The sequence below is a fragment of the Meles meles genome, chromosome 2, assembly GCF_922984935.1.
Source record: "Meles meles chromosome 2, mMelMel3.1 paternal haplotype, whole genome shotgun sequence".
Lineage (NCBI taxonomy): Eukaryota > Metazoa > Chordata > Mammalia > Carnivora > Mustelidae > Meles > Meles meles.
In genome coordinates, this window is record NC_060067.1 from 36,630,819 (window position 1) to 36,650,519 (window position 19,701).

Genomic DNA, 19,701 nt, shown 5'->3' on the forward strand with positions numbered 1-19,701 from the left:
TCCCTTTCCTCTTCCTACTATACATTAAGGTAAGTACATATTTTTTTAAGTCTATTAATTGCAGGATTGTATAGTTCTTCAAATATTTTTCATTTTCACATGCTTAGGTAAGAAAATCTACACTCAATGACACAACCTCACAGGTGAGGCGCAATCTACCAGCAGCACAGAGATGCTAATACTGACTTTCTGGAAAGTTCTTTTTTTTTTTTTTTAAGATTTTATCTATTTATTTGACAGACAGATCACAAGCAGGCAGAGAGGCAGGCAGAGAGAGAGAGGAGGAAGCAGGCTCCCTGCTGAGCAGAGAGCCCGATGTGGGGCTCGATCCCAGGACCCTGGGACCAAGACCCGAGCCAAAGGCAGAGAGGCTTTAACCCACTGAGCGACCCAGGCGCCCCTTCTGGAAAGTTCTTTGATGAAACATCTGCTCCTCAATCTACAATGCCAAATGCAGTCATAAGCAAAGACGAGTCAGCTAGCAAAGTGAATGGGGGTGTTGCAATGCGTGTGTGTGTATCCATATATTTTTAGAAGGCTCTATTTTAATTCCTGTGTCTGTGTAGTAACGAGAAGGTATTTGGATTTGTGCTCATTTTCTATACCATGCATAAAGCCACGTGCGTAAAGTTAATGGCTTGTTTTTTAGCTCCATACCAACTGTTTTCATAGAGGCTCCGTACCGACTATTTTCATGTATGTAAAGCCACATCGCTACACATTTTTATTTTGCTAGATCAGCTAATCATCGTGGCTCCTATTTGCTGAAGAATCTAACATACGACAGCACATATGCACACACATGCAATCCACAGAGAACTGGCTTACATCACCAACCATCGTTGCCAGCGTTCGGAGTACGCAGAGTCCCTCGGAACAGCAGGGGTGTGTTGGAATATCTCTGCAAAGCTGGCTGAGAAGTCGCACGAAAAGATGTTCTTTCTCTATTCTCGTGGTGTGTTAAAAATGCAATTACCCTTAAAAGTCTGTACTTCTAAGACTTCGATCTGTGAAAATAAACACTTACCCTTGAATGCTTCAGTGTGTCTTTCCTTAAGTCTCTTCATAAATAATTCCTATTTATTATTCTTGCTACCATGATTCAGCTAAGAATCCTGTGACTCCCAAGAGAGTCTATTCCTTAAGATGACCACAGAACAATGGAATTAGTTGACTTGTAATTAAAATCTTTAGCAGCCTCGGGGGCGTGCGTGTGAATGGCCCATATATATAATACCGGAAATATAAGAATTAAAAGTAACATTTACTTTATCAGAACTCTTGCTTGGTCCTGAGCTGGTTTTTCCTCTTCTTGCCCATGAAGAATTAATTCTGCTACTTTATGAAGCTGCTCGATACAGCGTGCTGTTACTTCTGCCAGACTTTCGATGGACAGCATATACACTTGCTGAAACAGATAAATGCAAGTCAGACAATTATCCACGGAGCAGAAGCTTTTTAAAAAAACCCTGTGATGTGGGCACCTGGGTGGCTCAGTTGTTAAGCGTCTGCCTTCAGCTCAGGTCATGATTCCAGGGTCCTGGGACTGAGTCCCACTTGGGGCTCCTTGCTCCATGGGAAGCCTGCTTCCCTCCCCCTGCTTGTGTTCCCTCTCTCACGGTGTCTCTCTCTGTCAAATAAATAAATAAAATCTTTACCAAAAGAAAGAAAAAAAGGTTAAAAAAATAAATAAAAAACCCTGTGATCTGGGGTGCCTGGCTGGCTCAGTCCATAGCGCATGGGACTCTTGATCACAGAGTCGTGAGTTCAAGTCCCACATTGGGGGTAGAGTTTACTTAACAACAACTACCCTATAATGTTAAAAATATATATAGAATTCTTTAAAAAAAAAAAAAGTCTGAGAAGTTTAACCAAAGGCTAATGGACATATCTGATACTCTTCTAAGGAGAAATGCTACTCTAAAAAAGGAAGTATTGCCAGGTCCCCAGGTACACGGCAACTCTTACAACCATGTCCCTAGTTCTCAGAGAGACTCTGGACACACACCAGGCAGGGGCTCAAAAATGTTTGTGGAAGGTCGACTGAATAAAGAAACCTCAATGGCCATTTCTCTTTACAGTGACTGAATTTACAAAGTTACTTTCTGGGGGTACCTGGTGGCTTGGTCAGTTAAGTGCCCGACTCTCGGTTTCAGATCAGGTTACACTTTCGCAGTTGTGGGATCAAGCCCCCTGTCGGACTCTGTACTCAGTGCGGAGTCTGCTTCAGAGTCTCCCTCCCTCTCCCTCCCACTCACTCTCTCCCTCACAAATAAATAAATAAAATCTAAAAGAAAAAAAAACATACTTTCTCTAAAATGAAAATTCAGTGTAAAAATGAAGTTACTACACGTTCATTTTTGAATACAGGCAGGCTATAACTTATGCACACATTAATTTATTAAACTACAGAATAAAAACTGTGGCCGTGAAATTTTTTTTTGGGAAAAAAGCTTCAATTGCCTCATTAGTTTATGGGGCATAAAGACATTTTATAGTTACAAATTTGCATATCAGATGGAATTTTATCCTAATGATAAATCAACGATGTTCTTGAAGATCTTTTTCCCTTTAAATTAAAGCTGATAAAGCTCTGGAGGAAAATGACAACATCTATGCTAAGTCACGAATTGCCTTGGCATTGAGAAATTTTAGTGTTTATCACATTAATCCTCATATTTCTATACTGTTGAAATAGGGCGCAAATGAAAATGAAGTGGTTTCTCCTCACTCGAAATTCAGCTGCTAATAAAATTAAAGTCATATTACTGCTCTGCAGGTGGCCAAGCTCCGATAAATGTACCTCAACTGTCTTAGTTCTCCTTTCTTCCTTTTTGTCTTCTTCAGGATTTTCTGCTTTCTCTTCCGTCTCTTCCTCTCCAGGGTTCTCCTCTGACTGTTCCGCCATATTTACGGACACGGTAGCCTCATCTTCTTCTACCCAGTCATGAGCTTTCTTCATGGCCTGTGAAGCCCCCACCAAGCCAAAGCAACTCATTTGTTATGCAAATCTGGAGACTAAGACATTCCAATCCCAAGACTAGAGTAACGTTGCCCTCCATATTCTGGGGTGATTCTCTGTACCTTCAAAAAATTGATGGGGGCAATTCCTTAGTCTCCCTAAAAATACCTTGTTGGTGCTTTCTGGTGACTCTCAAGTGAGGAAAGGGGCCAGAACAGAAAGGAAGGATGGAGAGAACACTGCGGGCCCTTTTTAGACATCACTGTAAAAGGATACAGGGATTAAGAATAAAAATGACAGTGACCTTGAAAGAGTGATAGTATATTTTTCACTTTTCATGACCAACTATAAAAGAATAACTGTACTTTTCATATATATACATATACAGGCGAGAGATTTAGCCAGGGTCATTGCTGAAGCAAATTTCCTCATTTGATATGTCTCATGAAGCCCTTAATGTTTCATGAACCTAATAATGTATGACGCGGGGAGGATGAAGGATGGCTCAGCTCTTGCCCAGTCACGTCAGGGGGAGGAGAGGTGCCGTTGTGAAGACCAGGGGCTGCTCTGTGACTAGTTTCATTTCACGAATACAGGCAGAGTAACCTGTGGCCAAAGGCATTACGGCTCACGTGACCAAGCAGAGCGACCACCCTTCCCTGTTATTCCCTGAATGGAGAAAGGGCAGCCTCACCCAGCTTTTATCATTACAGCTTAAAGCTGTTTGCTTGAGTGCAAGCTATGTCTGGGTTTATGTTAAACTTGCTTCTCCTCGGGGCGCCTGGGTGGCTCAGTGGGTTAAGCCGCTGCCTTCGGCTCAGGTCATGATCTCAGGATCCTGGGATCGAGTCCCGCATCGGGCTCTCTGCTCAGCGGAGAGCCTGCTTCCCTTCCTCTCTCTCTGCCTGCCTCTCTTGTGATTTCTCTGTCAAATAAATAAAATCTTTACAAAACAAAAAAAAAACTTGCTTTTTTTTGACAAAAACCTGCTTTTGTCAACAAGCCAGTGGCACCTGGGAGGCACTGCGGGACACACACAAACACACACACACACACACACACACACACACACACACACACTCTCTGTCTCTCTCTCTCTCTCTCTCTCTCTCCCCCCAAGCAGAGGCAGGTGCTGTGCGGAGATGAATGAGGCAATTTTCCCGCTGTGTTCAAGTCACTGACCTGTCAGAATCGGTGACCTCTATCCGAGATAAAGAAATTACTCATGTCTCCCCCTCATTGCCTCATCCTGCCCTTTCCTCGCCCGCCTTGATAAGTGTTACCTGCGTCCCCTACCGCTTGCTAAAGAGAAGGGAAAAAGAGAGAGTGAACGGTTAAAAGAACGCCGTTCTAAGTAATTAATAATGAGTGCCCTCATTAAGAAACTCTACAGTAAGACCTTATACTAACTCACAAAACATGCAATTAGAAGCAGCCAGAGCGACAAGGCTGGATCGTTCTAGGACACCACGTGGCACCGGCATTTGGGGTGGGGTGTGGGGGAGGAGACGTGTGGCTGACCTGGTTGATGGGCTTCTCTCTGCCTCATTCTGACCCGTCACCCCCTCGGGGGTAAGGGAGATGGAATTTGCAAAAGCCCTTTGGTGAGTCTGCACCCCTCTTCCTTCCCCTGTGCGGAAGATACCCACAGCTCCGATATAGTCTACCTTGAGGAGAAGTGACTTGTTCAAGGTCACAGGGTAATTACTAGCGACCTGTTGCATGTTCCCTCCCAACACATTTCACTGTGTGGCCCCCGGGGATCTTAATCACTGACCTCATACTCTCCTTCCCTCATGTGCCTTTTGGGGCTCAGGGTTTGTCCATTTCAGGGGGATCACTTGAATTTTTACGATACCCTAAAAAGAGCAACAACAATAAAAACTCGGACGTAGACAGTGCTGACCTTATTGAGCTTGTCAGGCGTGGCCGCGACGTGTAATTCAAAGAGAAGTTCTGTAAGCATGCTAGCAAATTCTTCTCCCTTTTCCTCTGAGGCTGGAAACAGAAAACGACAGAAGTTGGAAGCGTGATTTTTTTTTCATCCTTCAAAAGGTGGCAGTTCCCCCGACCTTATAGCCTGCAGTCAGAGTCAAAGTGGGAGGCTCAGCAGTCTCCCCCACCCCCACTCCCCGCCTGACAGAGGGCAGCCTAGGAGCACCCGCTTAAAAGGACGACAGTCATGGAGGCGAGGGGCTGCCCAAGCCTCATGTTGTTTGAAGCTCTAGCTTTGGGGGGGGGGTGGGGCCAGGGTGGCCTGAAGGCCACATGAGGACAGGGAGGGAGTGATCAGTCTTGCTCACAGCTGTACATAATCAGTAGCTATCTGCTGAACGAATTAATGAACGAACAAACGAATGACGTAGCTCAGGTCTAGAAGACCCGGACAACCAGACATTTATGACCTGGAGAATTGCTGTGCTTAGCACTGGAACCCTAGTAATACCCAGGACACCCTTTTATGGCCACAGAGCCACAGTGCTGAGCGAGCCGAACTCGTCTCCACAGGCCATTCACTATCAGAGGTGATGACACCGCATCTCTGGAGAAATGTCCCAAGGTTTCTGGGGACGCCTGTTGGCCCGATACTACTTCTTACTATGCTTCCCTGCAGGACGGGATCTGCCTAAGGACAGACATGGTATTTGCTTCTGCTCATTCCTGAATTCGGAGCGTGTAACGCGGTGCCTGAAACATAAGTGTTTAATAAATACTTGGTATTTATTTAACAAGTATTATTTATTTATTCTAAGTATTTATAAAATAGTTTGTTGATAGATTGTATCATATAGAATAATATAGAGAGCACACAGATCATGGTATGCATAATATAGCCTCAGATAAAAAGAAACGGATATCGTTGGTGGGCAATAAAGAGAGATTTTTAAAAATTATAATCCTATTTCTTTTTCTCATTTGTATCTGCGGGTTGAAGCCATTTTTAAAGTGTCCAAGTGCTGAAGAATTGATTGCACAGTGGGCTCACCACCAGTCTGTGCGTGTGGGGGAGATAAAAGCATCCTTCATCGGCCCTGATTACATCATCCGAAAATACTCTGGCTTATGTCAGTGGGTGAAGGCAGCAGCTTCAGGGACAGCTAAGCCATGTGAGAAAACCTGTATCTAGCACTTGGGTGTATGTGCTCTTTTCTGTTTTACAGACAAAATGGCTAATTAGCAGCTTGTGAAGACAGCCAGGGGTAACCTGCAGGTCTGTGTTCACAACACTGGGCTTCATCACATCATCTAGAGTCCGCATATTCTCGGGGGAGAGACAGATTAATAAACAGAATAGAGAAGTAAAACATATATGTGAGACGGTAAGTTTTATGGAGAAGTATAAACCGAGGCAGAGCAACAGGGACGGCTGGGGGCCGGTCGGAAACGAGAGGGTAACTGACAAGATGCTATTTGAGTAATGACCCGAAGGGAGGGGTGAGCAACACCAGATGGGGAGCGGGCAGAGCTGTCCAGCCAACTCGAAGTCTGGGAGAGAGTGTGCCCGGCTTGCTCAGGGACAGCAAGGAGGCCAGGGTGGTCGCAGCAGGGGCGGGGAGGTGTGTACCTTGTCGGGGATGGAGACAGACAGAGAGAGAGAGAGATGGCTGTCTTTGTTCAGGATGAAGCTACTAGCCAGTCATTATAACCCAAAGAGGTAAGTGCGCCGAGTGCACCGAGTCTTATCCTCAGAGGGGTTGTTAAGAAGGCTTCCTGGAGGAGGCTTCCTGGAGGAGGTGATACATGAACCTAGTCTTCAAGAACAAGAAGACATTAACTATTTGCACAAAAGGAGAGATGGAGGGTTAGAGAGTCAGAGAGAGAGAGACAAAGCGTCAGGGCAGAAAAAGCCCGGGCTTAGTTGTGGCAGGTGTGGGTTTTTACCCCAGTTCCTGCATTCAGAGAATCTGTGGCCTGGGGCTAGTCATGGGTCTTCTTAGCTTCCATGTCCTCCTGTAAATTTAGGATAATAAAACCCAGCCATTGGGGCACCTGGGTGGTTCAGTTGGTTAAACCTCGGCCTCTGGCTTGGGTGGTAATCCCAGGGTCCTGGGATCGAGCCCCACGTCGGGCTCCCTGCTCAGTGGGGAGCCTGCGTCTCCCTCTCCCTCTGCCCTTCCCCCCTGCTTGTGCTCTCTCAAATAAATAAAATCTTTAAAATATAAAATAAAATAAAACCCACCCATCTCAGCTCTAGCATTTCGTTAAGAGATCAAATAATACAGCAAATGTGAAAGTGTTTTGTAAACACTGAAGTTTTATCTAACTATTTTGTTACGGGCTACAAGATATAAACACGGGGAGATTAAAAATATCTGGGAATCATCGACACTAAACTCGGATGCAAGTAGTTTGTGTCACTCCAGCTTTTAAATGCTTTTTGTTCTAGAAAACAGATAAGGACACAGATAACTTTTAGCACATATTTTAGGGGAAAGAATTACATAGAAAAATGGAAGTGAGTAAAAACAGATGATAAATAACATTGCCACAAAGAACACCTATTACTACAGCACTTGGTTCGTACATATGGTCCGGATCTTCACCACGGCAATAAAAATAGAAAACAGCCTTTTAAAAACCTCTAAAAACTACCACGATAGTGGTAAACCAAATTAGAGACCCATGGCAATGTGATAAAATTACACGCTGCTGGAAAGACAAACATGCAAATCATTAGCTAACACTATCAAACCAAGAGGAGCCCAAGGTTGAGTTTATCTAAAAATGACAGTTGGATACATTTTTCCAAGACTTGCAAATGATTATTTAGGTGTTAAGAGGCTTTTAGGAATGTAAATGCTTACAAGGAGGAAAAAAAGTGCATGGAATGCTTTGGTTTCTCCCAGAGTTTTCTTCCTGGCTTCTCCGCTCACCCCCACTGGTGACATTTTCTCTACGGCATTCAGATAATCCCTCCCCCTGGATGGAGCTGTCATGCTCCATCATAATTGGACTGATTAATGACACCCCTGCTATTCTTTTCTCCTGGTGATTCTTTACATGTTTGACATTTATTTATTAAATTGTTAATTAAAATTAATAGTGTTTTGATAATCTAGAGATGTCCTGTGGGAAAATGGATATATTATGGGAGATAATAGGGTTCTGTCACTTATGGAGAGATAAATCAAGCATTTCCTAAGCATTGTGTTCAGGACTTCATCATATATATATATATATATATATATATATATATTTTGGGGGGGCATAGGGGAAAAATATCCCAATTTACTAAAGCTCTATATTAAGACTGGAACACATTGCATGTAGTAACATTTTCCATCTAATAGTATTGAATCAAGGTTCCTCTCTAAGAAATTGTGTTAGCTGGGGATGCATACTGCTTTAACTTGTACCCGCAACACTATCACTATGAGGTTAGGAGAAATCTGGAATCTTCTTTTTATCCTTTCTGAATGATACACCCTACCTTTGGCATCATGCAACAAGAGAAGTGACCTGGATCTTTTTGGGTGATCGTTACTCTGGAAAACAGGCATTTCTCTTGGTTCATCTTGGGCCCATAATATTACCTGTATGAACTCTGACAGCCAGTGTTGTAGTTTCACAGTATTAAAACAAAGGCAAGGCTGTCCTGCTTTGGGACTCTTGCAGAAACACACAAATGCTCAAAAACATTATTCTCCAATAGCCTCTTGGCTAGTGGCCTCTTTCTATTCTTCAGTATAATTGAACCTTCTATTTTGATGCCATGAGCATAAATCTCATTAGACGGAAGGCACATAAGGTCAGTACGGGAAACTAAAGCGGGAGATAGTATTTAAATAACAGTTTGCAAATGCTTAGAATAATTTTGCCCTGAGCATCGAGGCTGAAGCCCTCAGTCCTCGTATTTGAGCTGATTAAAGGTGTGCAGGGATGCCTGGGTGGCTCAGTTGGTTAGGCCGCTTCCTTCAGCTCAGATCATGATCCCAGGCTCCTGGGATCAAGTCCCCCATCCGGCTCCTTGCTCAGTGGGGAGCCTGCTTCTCTCTCTGCCTCTGCCTGCCACTCTGCCTATTTGTGCTGTCTCTCTCTCCCTCTCTCTCTGACAAATAAATAAAATCTTTAAAAAAATAAATAAAGGTGTGCAACACACTTGGGGAGAAAACACTTCCAGCTCTTCAATGGGGATGAACGTGTGCAATCACTACTCTGCGTTTGGGTGATGAAAGTATGATCATAAAGGAAAGCTATAGTTCAGCGTACCTTTACTGTTTTCCCAGAATTGTTTTAGCACTTTAAAGAACAATACCGGTGAACATTTTTGAGCCGTTCTGTGGGCCAAGCTCTGTAAAATACATCTTTACATACATTATCTAATTCGAGCCTCACAATAGCCCTCGGGAATATGTATCCGTTTCTCCATTTCACAGGTGCAGATAATGAGTTTCGGAAAAGTTACATAACTTGTTGCAGTCCATGTGGCCAGTGAGCGGTGCACATGTTTCAAATGGACCTTGGAGTTGGGAGAAGCCAGCCTTATGTTGCCTTATGTGTCAGCATAACCCCAACAACTGTGGTTCCACGGCTGGGGGATGACATCGGTACGAAATCACTCTCCATGTACACATCGGTACGAAATCACTCTCCATGTACAACAGCAAATGTTTTGCTAGATTCTGCTCCTAAACGGGCAACCTAAAGCAATTCTTTTTTTTTAAATTACCTCCGGTATTTTTTTCTTTACGATTTTTATTTGTTTATTTGAGAGCCAGGGCACCAATGTTGGGGGTGGGGAGGCAGAGGGAGAAGCAGACTTCCCGCAGAGCAGGGAGCCCCATATGGGCCGTACCCCAGGACTCTGCTATCATGACCTCAGCCGAAGGCAGATGCTTAATCGACAGAACCCCCCAGGTGCCCCTAAAGTAATTCTTAAGCATGTCTAACTTTGAAAACTCCCCCCCCCCCAAAGGAAGACTTGTTTGGCACAAAACAGGTCCTCGTCTCCTTGGGGGTCCTGTCACTGGGTGGCTGGAGACAGAGGGCAGGCCACTTACAAATACACCTTAATTCCTAAGCATATACATTACAAATAATAAGAAAAGTATGCAAAGAAATCCATGGAGAGACCTGCCCACCGCATGCAGATAAACAATTAGATATCAGGGCATAAATTCTAGTCACAGGGCCATGCTCAGTGTGCCCGGTTCTCCGCTGCTCTGTGCACCCGAGTTTCCCGCGCACCTGCCGGGTGCCAGGAGCTGTGCTCCCACCAGAGCAATGAAGACGCCTCCCACAGGAGAAAGAGGGGGCCACAGAGCCCCCCCAGCCAGCTCCGGTCACGGAGCAGGTGCACAGAGTGCTTTGGAAGCGAGGAGGAGGAACTCTTGAATGAGAGCACCCCCTGTTGAACCGCCTGTTTGGCAGTTTCACCGATGATTTTCCTTTACCTTGTTCTTCTTGACTCTCTTCATTCTCTAATTCTTTGGCTGCAAAGATGTCTTTAATGGAAATCAGGTCGTTTTTTAAGAGTTCCAGCTTCTCTCCATCGAGGGATGCTAAAAATGACTGAACCTGAAAAAAAGAAATGGGTCAGCGTAACTGTCATCTTGTTTTCCTGTTAATCACGTTTACGAGGGACTGTCGCCAGTTCTGCCGGGACTGAGGGGCTTTGGTGGTGTGGGGGCAAGGCCGGGTGCAATGCTGCGTTACTGCCTATTCACTGCGCGCCTTTGGGTGAGTGACATATGCTCCCTGGGCCTCAGTTTTTTAATTTTTTTTTTTTTTTTAGTTTTTAAAATTTTAACATGAGACCTATACTTCATTGGGGTCCTTTGTGAGAGTAAATGAAACAGCAAATGTGAATGTTACACAGGTGCAAACAGCGGAAGCTGAATAAATGTGGCGGCACCCTTCTAGCCTCGTGGGTAAAAACACCGGTGCTGTCAACTCTGAATTCAAATATGAGCCCCTCACTGATGAATTGTGTGCCCTCAGGTAATTTATTTAAACTTTCCTTCCTTATCTGTAAAATGAGGATGGAATAGCATCTACCTCAGAAGGTTATTTTGAGGAGTCAGTGAAATAACCTACTTAAAAGTACTTGTAGAGGGAGGAACAAGATGGTGGAGGAGTATAGGAGACCTAAATATCATCAGCCCTAGGAGTTCAGCTAGACAGTTATCAATCCATTCTGAACACCTACAAACTCAACAGGAGATAGGAGAGAAGAAGAACAGCAATTCTAGGAACAGAAAATCTACCACTTTCTGGAAAGCAGGACGTGTGGAGAAGTGAATGTGAAGCTACATTTGGGAAGACAGACTGTGGGGGAAGGGGCAGGCTCCCTGCAAGCGGTGGAGCCATGGAGCACAAAATCAGAACTTTCAGAAGTTTGTTCCACTGAGGGATGTAGCTCCAGTGGCTAAGTGGGGGGTGGAACCCTTGCAGGGACAGTGTGGTCTCAGGACCCTCAGGGTCACAAAAAGACTGGGGGTCCCTGAGCGTGGCAGAGCTCCCAGGTATCTGAGTGGGGAATCTGGCTGCAGAGACAGAGTCCATGAGGGGGCTCTCAGATCAGGGTTACCTTTTTCTTTTTTTTTTTAAAGATTTATTTATTTATTTATTTGACAGACAGATCACAAGTAGGGAGAGAGGCAGGCAGAGAGAGGGGGAAGCAGGCTCACTGCTGAGCAGGGAGCCCGATGCGGGGCTTGGTCCCAGGACCCTGGGATAATGACCTGAGCCGAAGGCAGAGGCTTAACCCACCGAGCCACCCAGGTGCCCCAGATCAGGGTTACCTTAAACCATGATCCAAGGCACAGTCAGGCCACTGCTCCTCAAGCAGGGACCCCACAAGTGGCAGATCCGGGGAGACCCCTTCCTTCCTCTCCCAGAGGAGTGGCATGGGAGCATGCGCCAGGAATCTGCTGGGTTTGGAGACTCCAAACGGGGTCGTGCACCAGAGATAGAAATGCTCAGTCACAGGTTGGGTGAGCTTGCAGTGCGGCCAGAGACCAAGGAGAAGGGAGGGACTGACTGCTTTTCTCTGAGGGCTCACTGAGGAGTGGGGCCCTGAGCTCTCGGCTCCTCCTGGGGAGATTGGGAGGCCGCCATTTTCATTCCCCTCCTCCAGAGCTCTATGGAAAATGTTCAGGAAACAAAAGCTCCTGAGAGCAAAACTGAGCAGACTGCTTAGCCTGACCCAAGGCAAGGGTGGTACAATTCTGCCTCAGGCAAAGACATTTGAGAATCACTGCAACAGGCCCCTTCCCCAGGAGATCGGCAAGAACATCCAGGCAAGACCAAGTTCGCCCATCAATAAGAACTGCAGAATTCCAGAGCTAGGGGAAAGCAACACACACAATTCATGGCTTTTCCCCCATGATCCTTTAGTCTTTCAAAGTTAAATTGTAAAAATTTTATTTTTTTCTTATTCTATTTTTTAAAAAATTTCCTTCTTCCTATTTTAATGTTTCTTTAACTATTTTATCTTATCAATACTTTAAAAAAATCTTTTAAAATTTTCATAGTTATAGTCATATTTTATCCCTTCATTATATTTAGGCTTATTTTTTGTATACATATAGTTTTTTTTTCTTTAAAATTTTGGGATACATTTTCTTCTAATTGATCAAAATATACCCTAAATCTAGCACATGGCTTCCTTCTAGTCTCCAGCCTGATCATATTCTATCCTCTTTCTTAAAAATTCTTTTTTCAACCAACTTATCAATTCCTTTTTTAGAATCTTTTAAAATTTTCATCTTTACAGTCATATTCCATCCCTTCATCCCATCATGTTTACCCATATATATATATATATTTCTCTTTCTTTAAAATTTTGGGAGATAGTTTCTTTTAACAGACCAAAATACACCCAAAATCAAATGTGTGGCTCTGTTCCATTCACCAGTCTAATATTATATATATATATTTTTTTTTTTTCTTTCTTTTTTCCCCCCTTTCTTCTCTCCCTGGTTTCAGGTCACTTGTGACTTGTTTAGTGTATATTTTTCTGGGGCATTGCTACCATTTTAGTATTTTGCTCTCTCATTCATCTATTCTTATATGGATAAAATGACGAGGTGGAAAAACTCATCACAGAAAAAAGAACAAGAGGCAGTACCAATGGCTAGGACCTAATCAATACAGACATTAGTAATATGTCAGAACAAGAGTTCAGAATGATGATTATCAAGGTGCTAGCTGGGCTTGAAAAAAGCATGGAAGATACTAGAGAATCCCTTTCTGGAGAAATAAAAGAACTAAAATCTAACCAAGTTGAAATAAAAAATCTATTAAAGAGGTGCAATAAAAAATGGAGGCTCTTACTGCTAGGATAAATGAGGCAGAAGAGAGAATTAGTGATACAGAAGACCAAATGATGGAGAATAAAGGGGAAGCAAATTATATCAGAGAATTTCCCTAATGTGACAAAGGGAACAAGCATAAAAATCCAGGAGACACAGAGAAACCCCCCTTGGAATCAATAAAAATAGGTCAATACCCCATCATCGAATAGTAAAAGTTGTAAGTCTTAGTGATAAAGAAAAAAATCCTGAAAGCAGCTCAGGACAAGAGGTCTGTAACATACAATGGTAAAAATATTAGATTGGCAGCAGACCTACCCACAGAGACCTGGCGGGCTGGAAGGGACTGGCATGATATATTCAGAGCACTAACTGAGAAAAATATGCAGCCAAGAATACTACATCCAGCTAGGCTGTCATTGAAAATAGAAGGAGAGATAAAAAGCTTCTGGGACAAACAAAACTAAAAGAATTTGCAAACACCAAACTACTCTTACAAGAAATACCGGAAGGGTCCTCTAGACAAAGAGAGAGCCCAAAAGTAACAGACCAGAAAGGAATAGAGACAATATACAGTAAGAATCATCTTACAGGTACTACAATAGCACTAAATTCGTATCTTTCAATGTTCCCCTGAATGTAAATGGGCTAAATGCCCCAGTGAAAAGACACAGGATATCAGAATGGATAAAAAAACAAGACCCATCAATATGTTGTCCACAAGAAACTCATTTCAGACCCAAAGACACCTCCAGATTTAAAGTGAGGGGGTGGAAAAAAATTGCCATGTTAATGGACATGAAAAGAAAGCTGGGGGGGCAATCCTTATACCAGATAAATTAGATTTTAAGCCAAGGACTACAGTAAGAGATGAGGAAGGACACTATATCATACTTAAAGGGTCTGTCCAACAAGAAGATCTAACAATTTTAAATATCTATACTCCTAACATGGGAGCAGCCAATTATATAAACCAATTAATAACAAAATCAAAGAAACACCTCAGCAATAATACAATAATAGTAGGGGATTTTAACACCCCCATCACTGAAATGGACAGTTCATCTAAGCAAAAGATCAACAAGGAAATAAAGGCTTTAAATGACACACTGGACCAGATGGACATCACAGATATATTTAGAACATTCTCCAGAATAGATCAATCCTGGTTCACAAATCAGGCCTCAACTGGTACCTGACTGGGTATCATTCCCTGCATATTTTCAGACCATAATGCTTTGAAACTAGAACTCAGTCACAAGAGGAAAGTTGGAAAAAACTCAAATACATGGAGGCTAAAGAGCATCCTACTAAAGAATGAATGGGTCAACCAGGAAATTAAAGAAGAATTCAAAAAATTCATGGAAACAAATGAAAAGGAAAACACAATTGTTCAAAGGTTTTTGTTTTTTTTTTTTTAAAGATTTTATTTTATTTATTTATTTGACAGATAGAGATCACAAGTAGGGAGAGAGGCAGGCAGAGAGAGAGAGAGGAGGAAGCAGGCTCCCCGCCAAGCAGAGAGCCTGATGTGGGGCTCGATCCCAGGACCCTGGGATCATGACCTGAGCGAAAGGCAGAGGCTTCAACCCACTGAGCCACCCAGGCGCCCCTACAATTGTTCAAAGGTTTTGGGACACAGCAAAGCCAATCCCGAGAGGAAAGTATATAGCAATATAAGCCTTTCTCAAGAAACAAGAAAGGTCTCAAATACACAACCTAACCCTAAACCTAAAGGAGCTGAAGAAAGAACAGCAAAGAAAGCCTAAACCCAGCAGGAGAAGAGAGATAATAATGATCAGAGCAGAAATCAATGAAATAGAAACCAAAAAAACCAGTAGAACAAATTGACGAAACTAGGAGCTGATTCTTTGCAAGAAATAATAAGACTGATAAACCCCTGGCCAGACTTATCAAAAAGAAAAGAGAAACGACCCAAATTAATAAAATCATGAAGGAAAGAGGAGAGATCACAACCAATGCCAAAGAAATACAAACAATTATAGGAACATATTATGAGCAACTATACACCAGCAAATTTGGCAATCTGGAAGAAATGGGTGCATTCCTAGAGACATATAAATTACCAAAACTGAACCAGGAAGAAATAGAAAACCTGAACAGATCCATAACCAGTAAGAAGATTGAAGCAGTAATCAAAAATCTCCCAACAAACAACAGCCCAGCTCCAGATGGCTTCCCAGGGGAAGTCTACCAAACATTTAAAGAATTAATACTTATTCTCCTGAAACTGTTCCAAAAAATAGAAATGGAAGGAAAACTTCCAAACTCATTTTATGAGGCCAGCATTACCTTGATCCCAAAACCAGACAAAGACCCCATCAAAAAGGGGAATTATAGACCAATATCCTTGATGAGCACGGATGCAAAAATTCTCACCAAAATACTAGCCAATAGGATCCAACAGTACATTAAAAGGATTATTCACCACGACCACGTGGAATTTATTCCTGGGCTGCAAGGTTGGTTCAACATCTGCAAATCAATCAATGTGATCTGATACATTAATAAAAGAAAGAACAAGAACCATATGAAAAAAGCATTTGACAAAGTACAGCATCCTTTCTTGATCAAAACTCTTCACAGTATAGGGATAGAAGGTATATACCTCAATATCATCAAAGCCATCTATGAAAAATCCACAGTGAATATCATTCTCAGTGGGAAAAACTGAAAGCTTTTCCCCAAGGTCAGGAACACGGCAGGGCTGTCCGCTATTACCACTGCTATTCAACATAGTACTAGAAGTCCTAGCCTCAGCAATCAGACAACAAAAAGAAATAAAAGGCATCCGAATTGGCAAAGAAGTCAAACTCTCACTCTTTGCAAATGATATGATACTTTATGTGGAAAACCCAAAAGACTACTCCAAAACTGCTAGAACTCATAAAGGAATTCAGTAAGGTGTCGGGATATAAAATCAATGCACAGAAATCAGTTGCATTTGTACACATCAATAGCAAGACAGAAGAAAGAGAAATTAAGGAGTCAATCCCATTGACAATTGCACCCAAAACTATAAGATACCTAGGAATAAACCTAACCAAAGAGGCTAAGAATCTATACTCAGAAAACTATAAAGTATTCATGAAAGAAATTAAGGAAGACACAAAGAAATGGAAAAAATTTCATGTTCCTGGATTGGAAGAACAAATATTGTGAAAATGTCTATGCTAGTTAGAGCAATCTACACATTTAATGTAATCCCTATGAAAATAACATCAATTTTTTTCAAAGAAATGGAACAAATAATCCTAAAATTTATATGCAACCAGAAAAGACCCCAAATAGTCAGAGGAATGTTGAAAAAGAAAGCCAAAGTTGGTGGCATCACAATTCTGGACTTCAAGCTGTATTACAAAGCTGTCATCATCAAGACAGCATGGTACTGGCACAAAAACAGACACATAGATCAATGAAACAGAACAGAGAGCCCGGAAATGGACCCTCAACTCCATGGTCAACTGATCTTTGACAAAGTAGAAAAGAATGTCCACTGGAAAAAGACAGTCTCTTCAACAAATGGTGTTGGGAAAATTAGACAGCCACATGCAGAAGAATGTAACTGGACCATTTCCTTACACCACATGCAAAAATAGACTCAAAATGGATGAAAGACCTCAACGTGAGACAGGAATCCATCAAAATCCTTGAGGAGAACACAGGCAGCAACCTCTTTGACCTCAACCACAGCAACTTCTTCTTAGAAACATTGCCAAAGGCAAGGGCAAAAATGTACTATTGGGACTTCATCAAGATCAAAAGCTTTTGTGCAGCAAAGGAAACAGTCAACAAAACCAAAAGACAACTGACAGAATGGGAGAAGATATTCGCAAATGACATATCAGATAAAGGGCTAGTATCCAAAATCTATAAAGAACTTATCAAACTCAACACCCAAAGAACAAATAATCCAATCAAGAAATGGGCAGAAGACAAGAACAGACATTTCTGCAAAGAAGACATCCAGACGGTCAACAGATACATGAAAAAGTGCTTAATATCACTCGGCATCAGGGCAATACAAATCAAAACCACAGTGAGATACCACCTCACACCAGTCAGAATGGCTAAAATTAACAAGTTAGGAAACAACAGATGTTGGTGAGGATGTGGAGAAAGGAGAACTGTCTTACACTGTTGGTGGGAATGGTGCAGCCACTCAGGAAAACATGTATGGAGGTTCCTTCAAAAAAATTGTAAATAGAGCTACACTTTGACCCTGCATTTGCACTACTGGGTACTTAACCCTAAACATATAAATGTAGGGATCTGAAGGGGCACATGCACCTAAATGTTTACAGCAGCAATGTCCACAATAGCCAAACTATGGAAAGAACCTAGATGTCCACCAACAGATGAATGGATAAAGAAGATGTGGTAATAGGGGCGCCTGGGTGGCTCAGTGGGTTAAGCCTCTGCTTTCGGCTCGGGTCATGATCTCAGGGTCCTGGGATCGAGCTCCACATTGGGCTCTCTGCTCAGCAGGGAGTCTGTTCCCCCCCACCCTGCTTTCTCTGCCTGCCTCTCTGCCTGTCAAATAAATAAATAGAAAACTTTTTTTTAAATTTTTTTTGACAGACAGAGATCACAAGTAGGCAGAGAGGCAGGCAGAGAGAGGAAGGGAAGCAGGCTCCCCACTGAGCAGAGAGCCCGATGCAGGGCTCGATTCCAGAACCCTGGGATCACGACCTGAGCAGAAGGCAGAGGCTTTAACCCACTGAGCCACCCAGGCGCCCCAAATAAATAAAGATCTTAAAAAAAAAAAAAAAGAAGATGTGGTATATACATACCATAGAATACTATGCAGCCATCAAAAAAACCAAAATCTTGCTATTTGCAATGACGTGAGTGGAACTAGAGGGTACTACGCTAAGTGAAATAAGTTAATCAAAGAAAGACAACTATCATATGATCTCTCTGATATGAGGAATTTGAGAGGCAGGGCAGGGGATCGTGGTGGGTAGGGAGGGAAAAATGAAACAAGATAGGATCGGGAGGGAGACAAACCATAAGAGACTCTTAATCTCATGAAACAAACTGAAGGTTGCTGGGGGGTGGGGAGGAGGGATGGGGTGGCTGGGAGGGTATGTGCTATGGTGAGTGCTGTGAAATATCTAAGCCTGATGATTCACAGACCTGTACCCCCAGGGCAAATAAAACATTATATGTTAATTTTTTGAAAAAGTACTTGTAGGGGCGCCTGGCCAGCTCAGGCAGAAGAGCATGAGACTCTTGATCTCGGAGTCGTAAGTTCGAGCCCCGCATTTGGTATAGAGATTACTAAAAAAGATAAACTTAAAAAATGCTTGTAGTGAAGGTCAAGCAATTACATATATATTATGTAGGCTAACATATAATATGTAAGAATATTACTATATGTATATATAATATATATACACATAAATACATACATAACTGTTTCATATATACAGATACATACATACATACATACATATATATATATATATATTTGCTAGATGTGGGTTATTGAACCGGGGTTGCAAAAACACACAAGACACAATTTTCTCCTCCAGGATCTTACGTCTAGAGGAGGGAGGCCCAGGTTAATTGCTAACAGCCATGACAGATGTGGGTGGAGTGGCAGCAAGGTACCAGGGAGGGAACTTTAGTACCCCTGGGGGAGGCAAGAGTGTGGGTGGGGAGAGATCACAGAAGATGATGCTTGAACTGATATCCTGCCTGCTCATTGTCTTCATTGTGATAATGTATCGTATCACATTGAATTTTATTTCAAATCAAATCAATCAAAGCAAATCAATAAAAAAATATTTTTATTAACAAATAATTTATTATTTGCCCTGGGGGTACAGATCTGTAAGTCATCAGGCTTACACACTTCACAGCACTCACCATAGCACATACTCTCCCCAATGTCCATAACCCCACCATCCTCTTCACACACTCCCTCCCCCCAACAAACTGAGGGAACCCAGCAACCCTCAGTTTGTTCTGTGAGATTAAGAGTCTCTTATGGTTTGTTTCCCTCCTGATCCCATCTTGTTTCATTTTTTTCCTTCCCTACCCCCCACAGCCCCCTGCCCCACCTCTCAAATTTCTCGTGTCAGAAAGATCATATGATATCTGTCTCTCTCTGATTGATTTATTTCACGCAGCATAATACCCTCTAGTTCCATCCACGTCTTCGCAAATGGCAAGATTTCATTTCTTTTGATGGAGGCATAGTATTCCATTGTGTATATATACCACTTCTTCTTTATCCATTCATCTGTTGATGGACATCTAGGCTCTTTCCATAGTTTGGCTATTGTAGACATTGCAGAGCCCCTCTTTTGAAACTGACATCTGTAAATACTTAAAAATTATTTGCGTACATGGCCAGTCATTGTCTGCAAATCTGAAGACTGATTTGAATTTCCAAAATGGCCAAAGTGCATGGAGAACCATATAAAAAATGAAGCAGGGGGGAGGTGGGTGTGG

At 42.5% G+C, this 19,701-nt stretch overlaps 1 protein-coding gene across 2 annotated transcripts in view; it reads right to left on the minus strand.

Annotated features, from left to right (window-relative positions):
- FAM114A1 (family with sequence similarity 114 member A1) overlaps positions 1-19,701 on the minus strand; it is a 77,381-nt gene that overhangs the window by 11,124 nt on the left and 46,556 nt on the right. For both annotated transcript variants that reach the window (XM_045997554.1, XM_045997555.1), the window contains 4 exons: positions 10,357-10,480; positions 4,869-4,960; positions 2,804-2,965; positions 1,269-1,408 (listed from right to left, as the gene is read on the minus strand). In XM_045997554.1, coding sequence (XP_045853510.1) covers positions 1,269-1,408; positions 2,804-2,965; positions 4,869-4,960; positions 10,357-10,480 — 518 coding nt within the window. The remainder of the gene's footprint in view (positions 1-1,268; positions 1,409-2,803; positions 2,966-4,868; positions 4,961-10,356; positions 10,481-19,701) is intronic.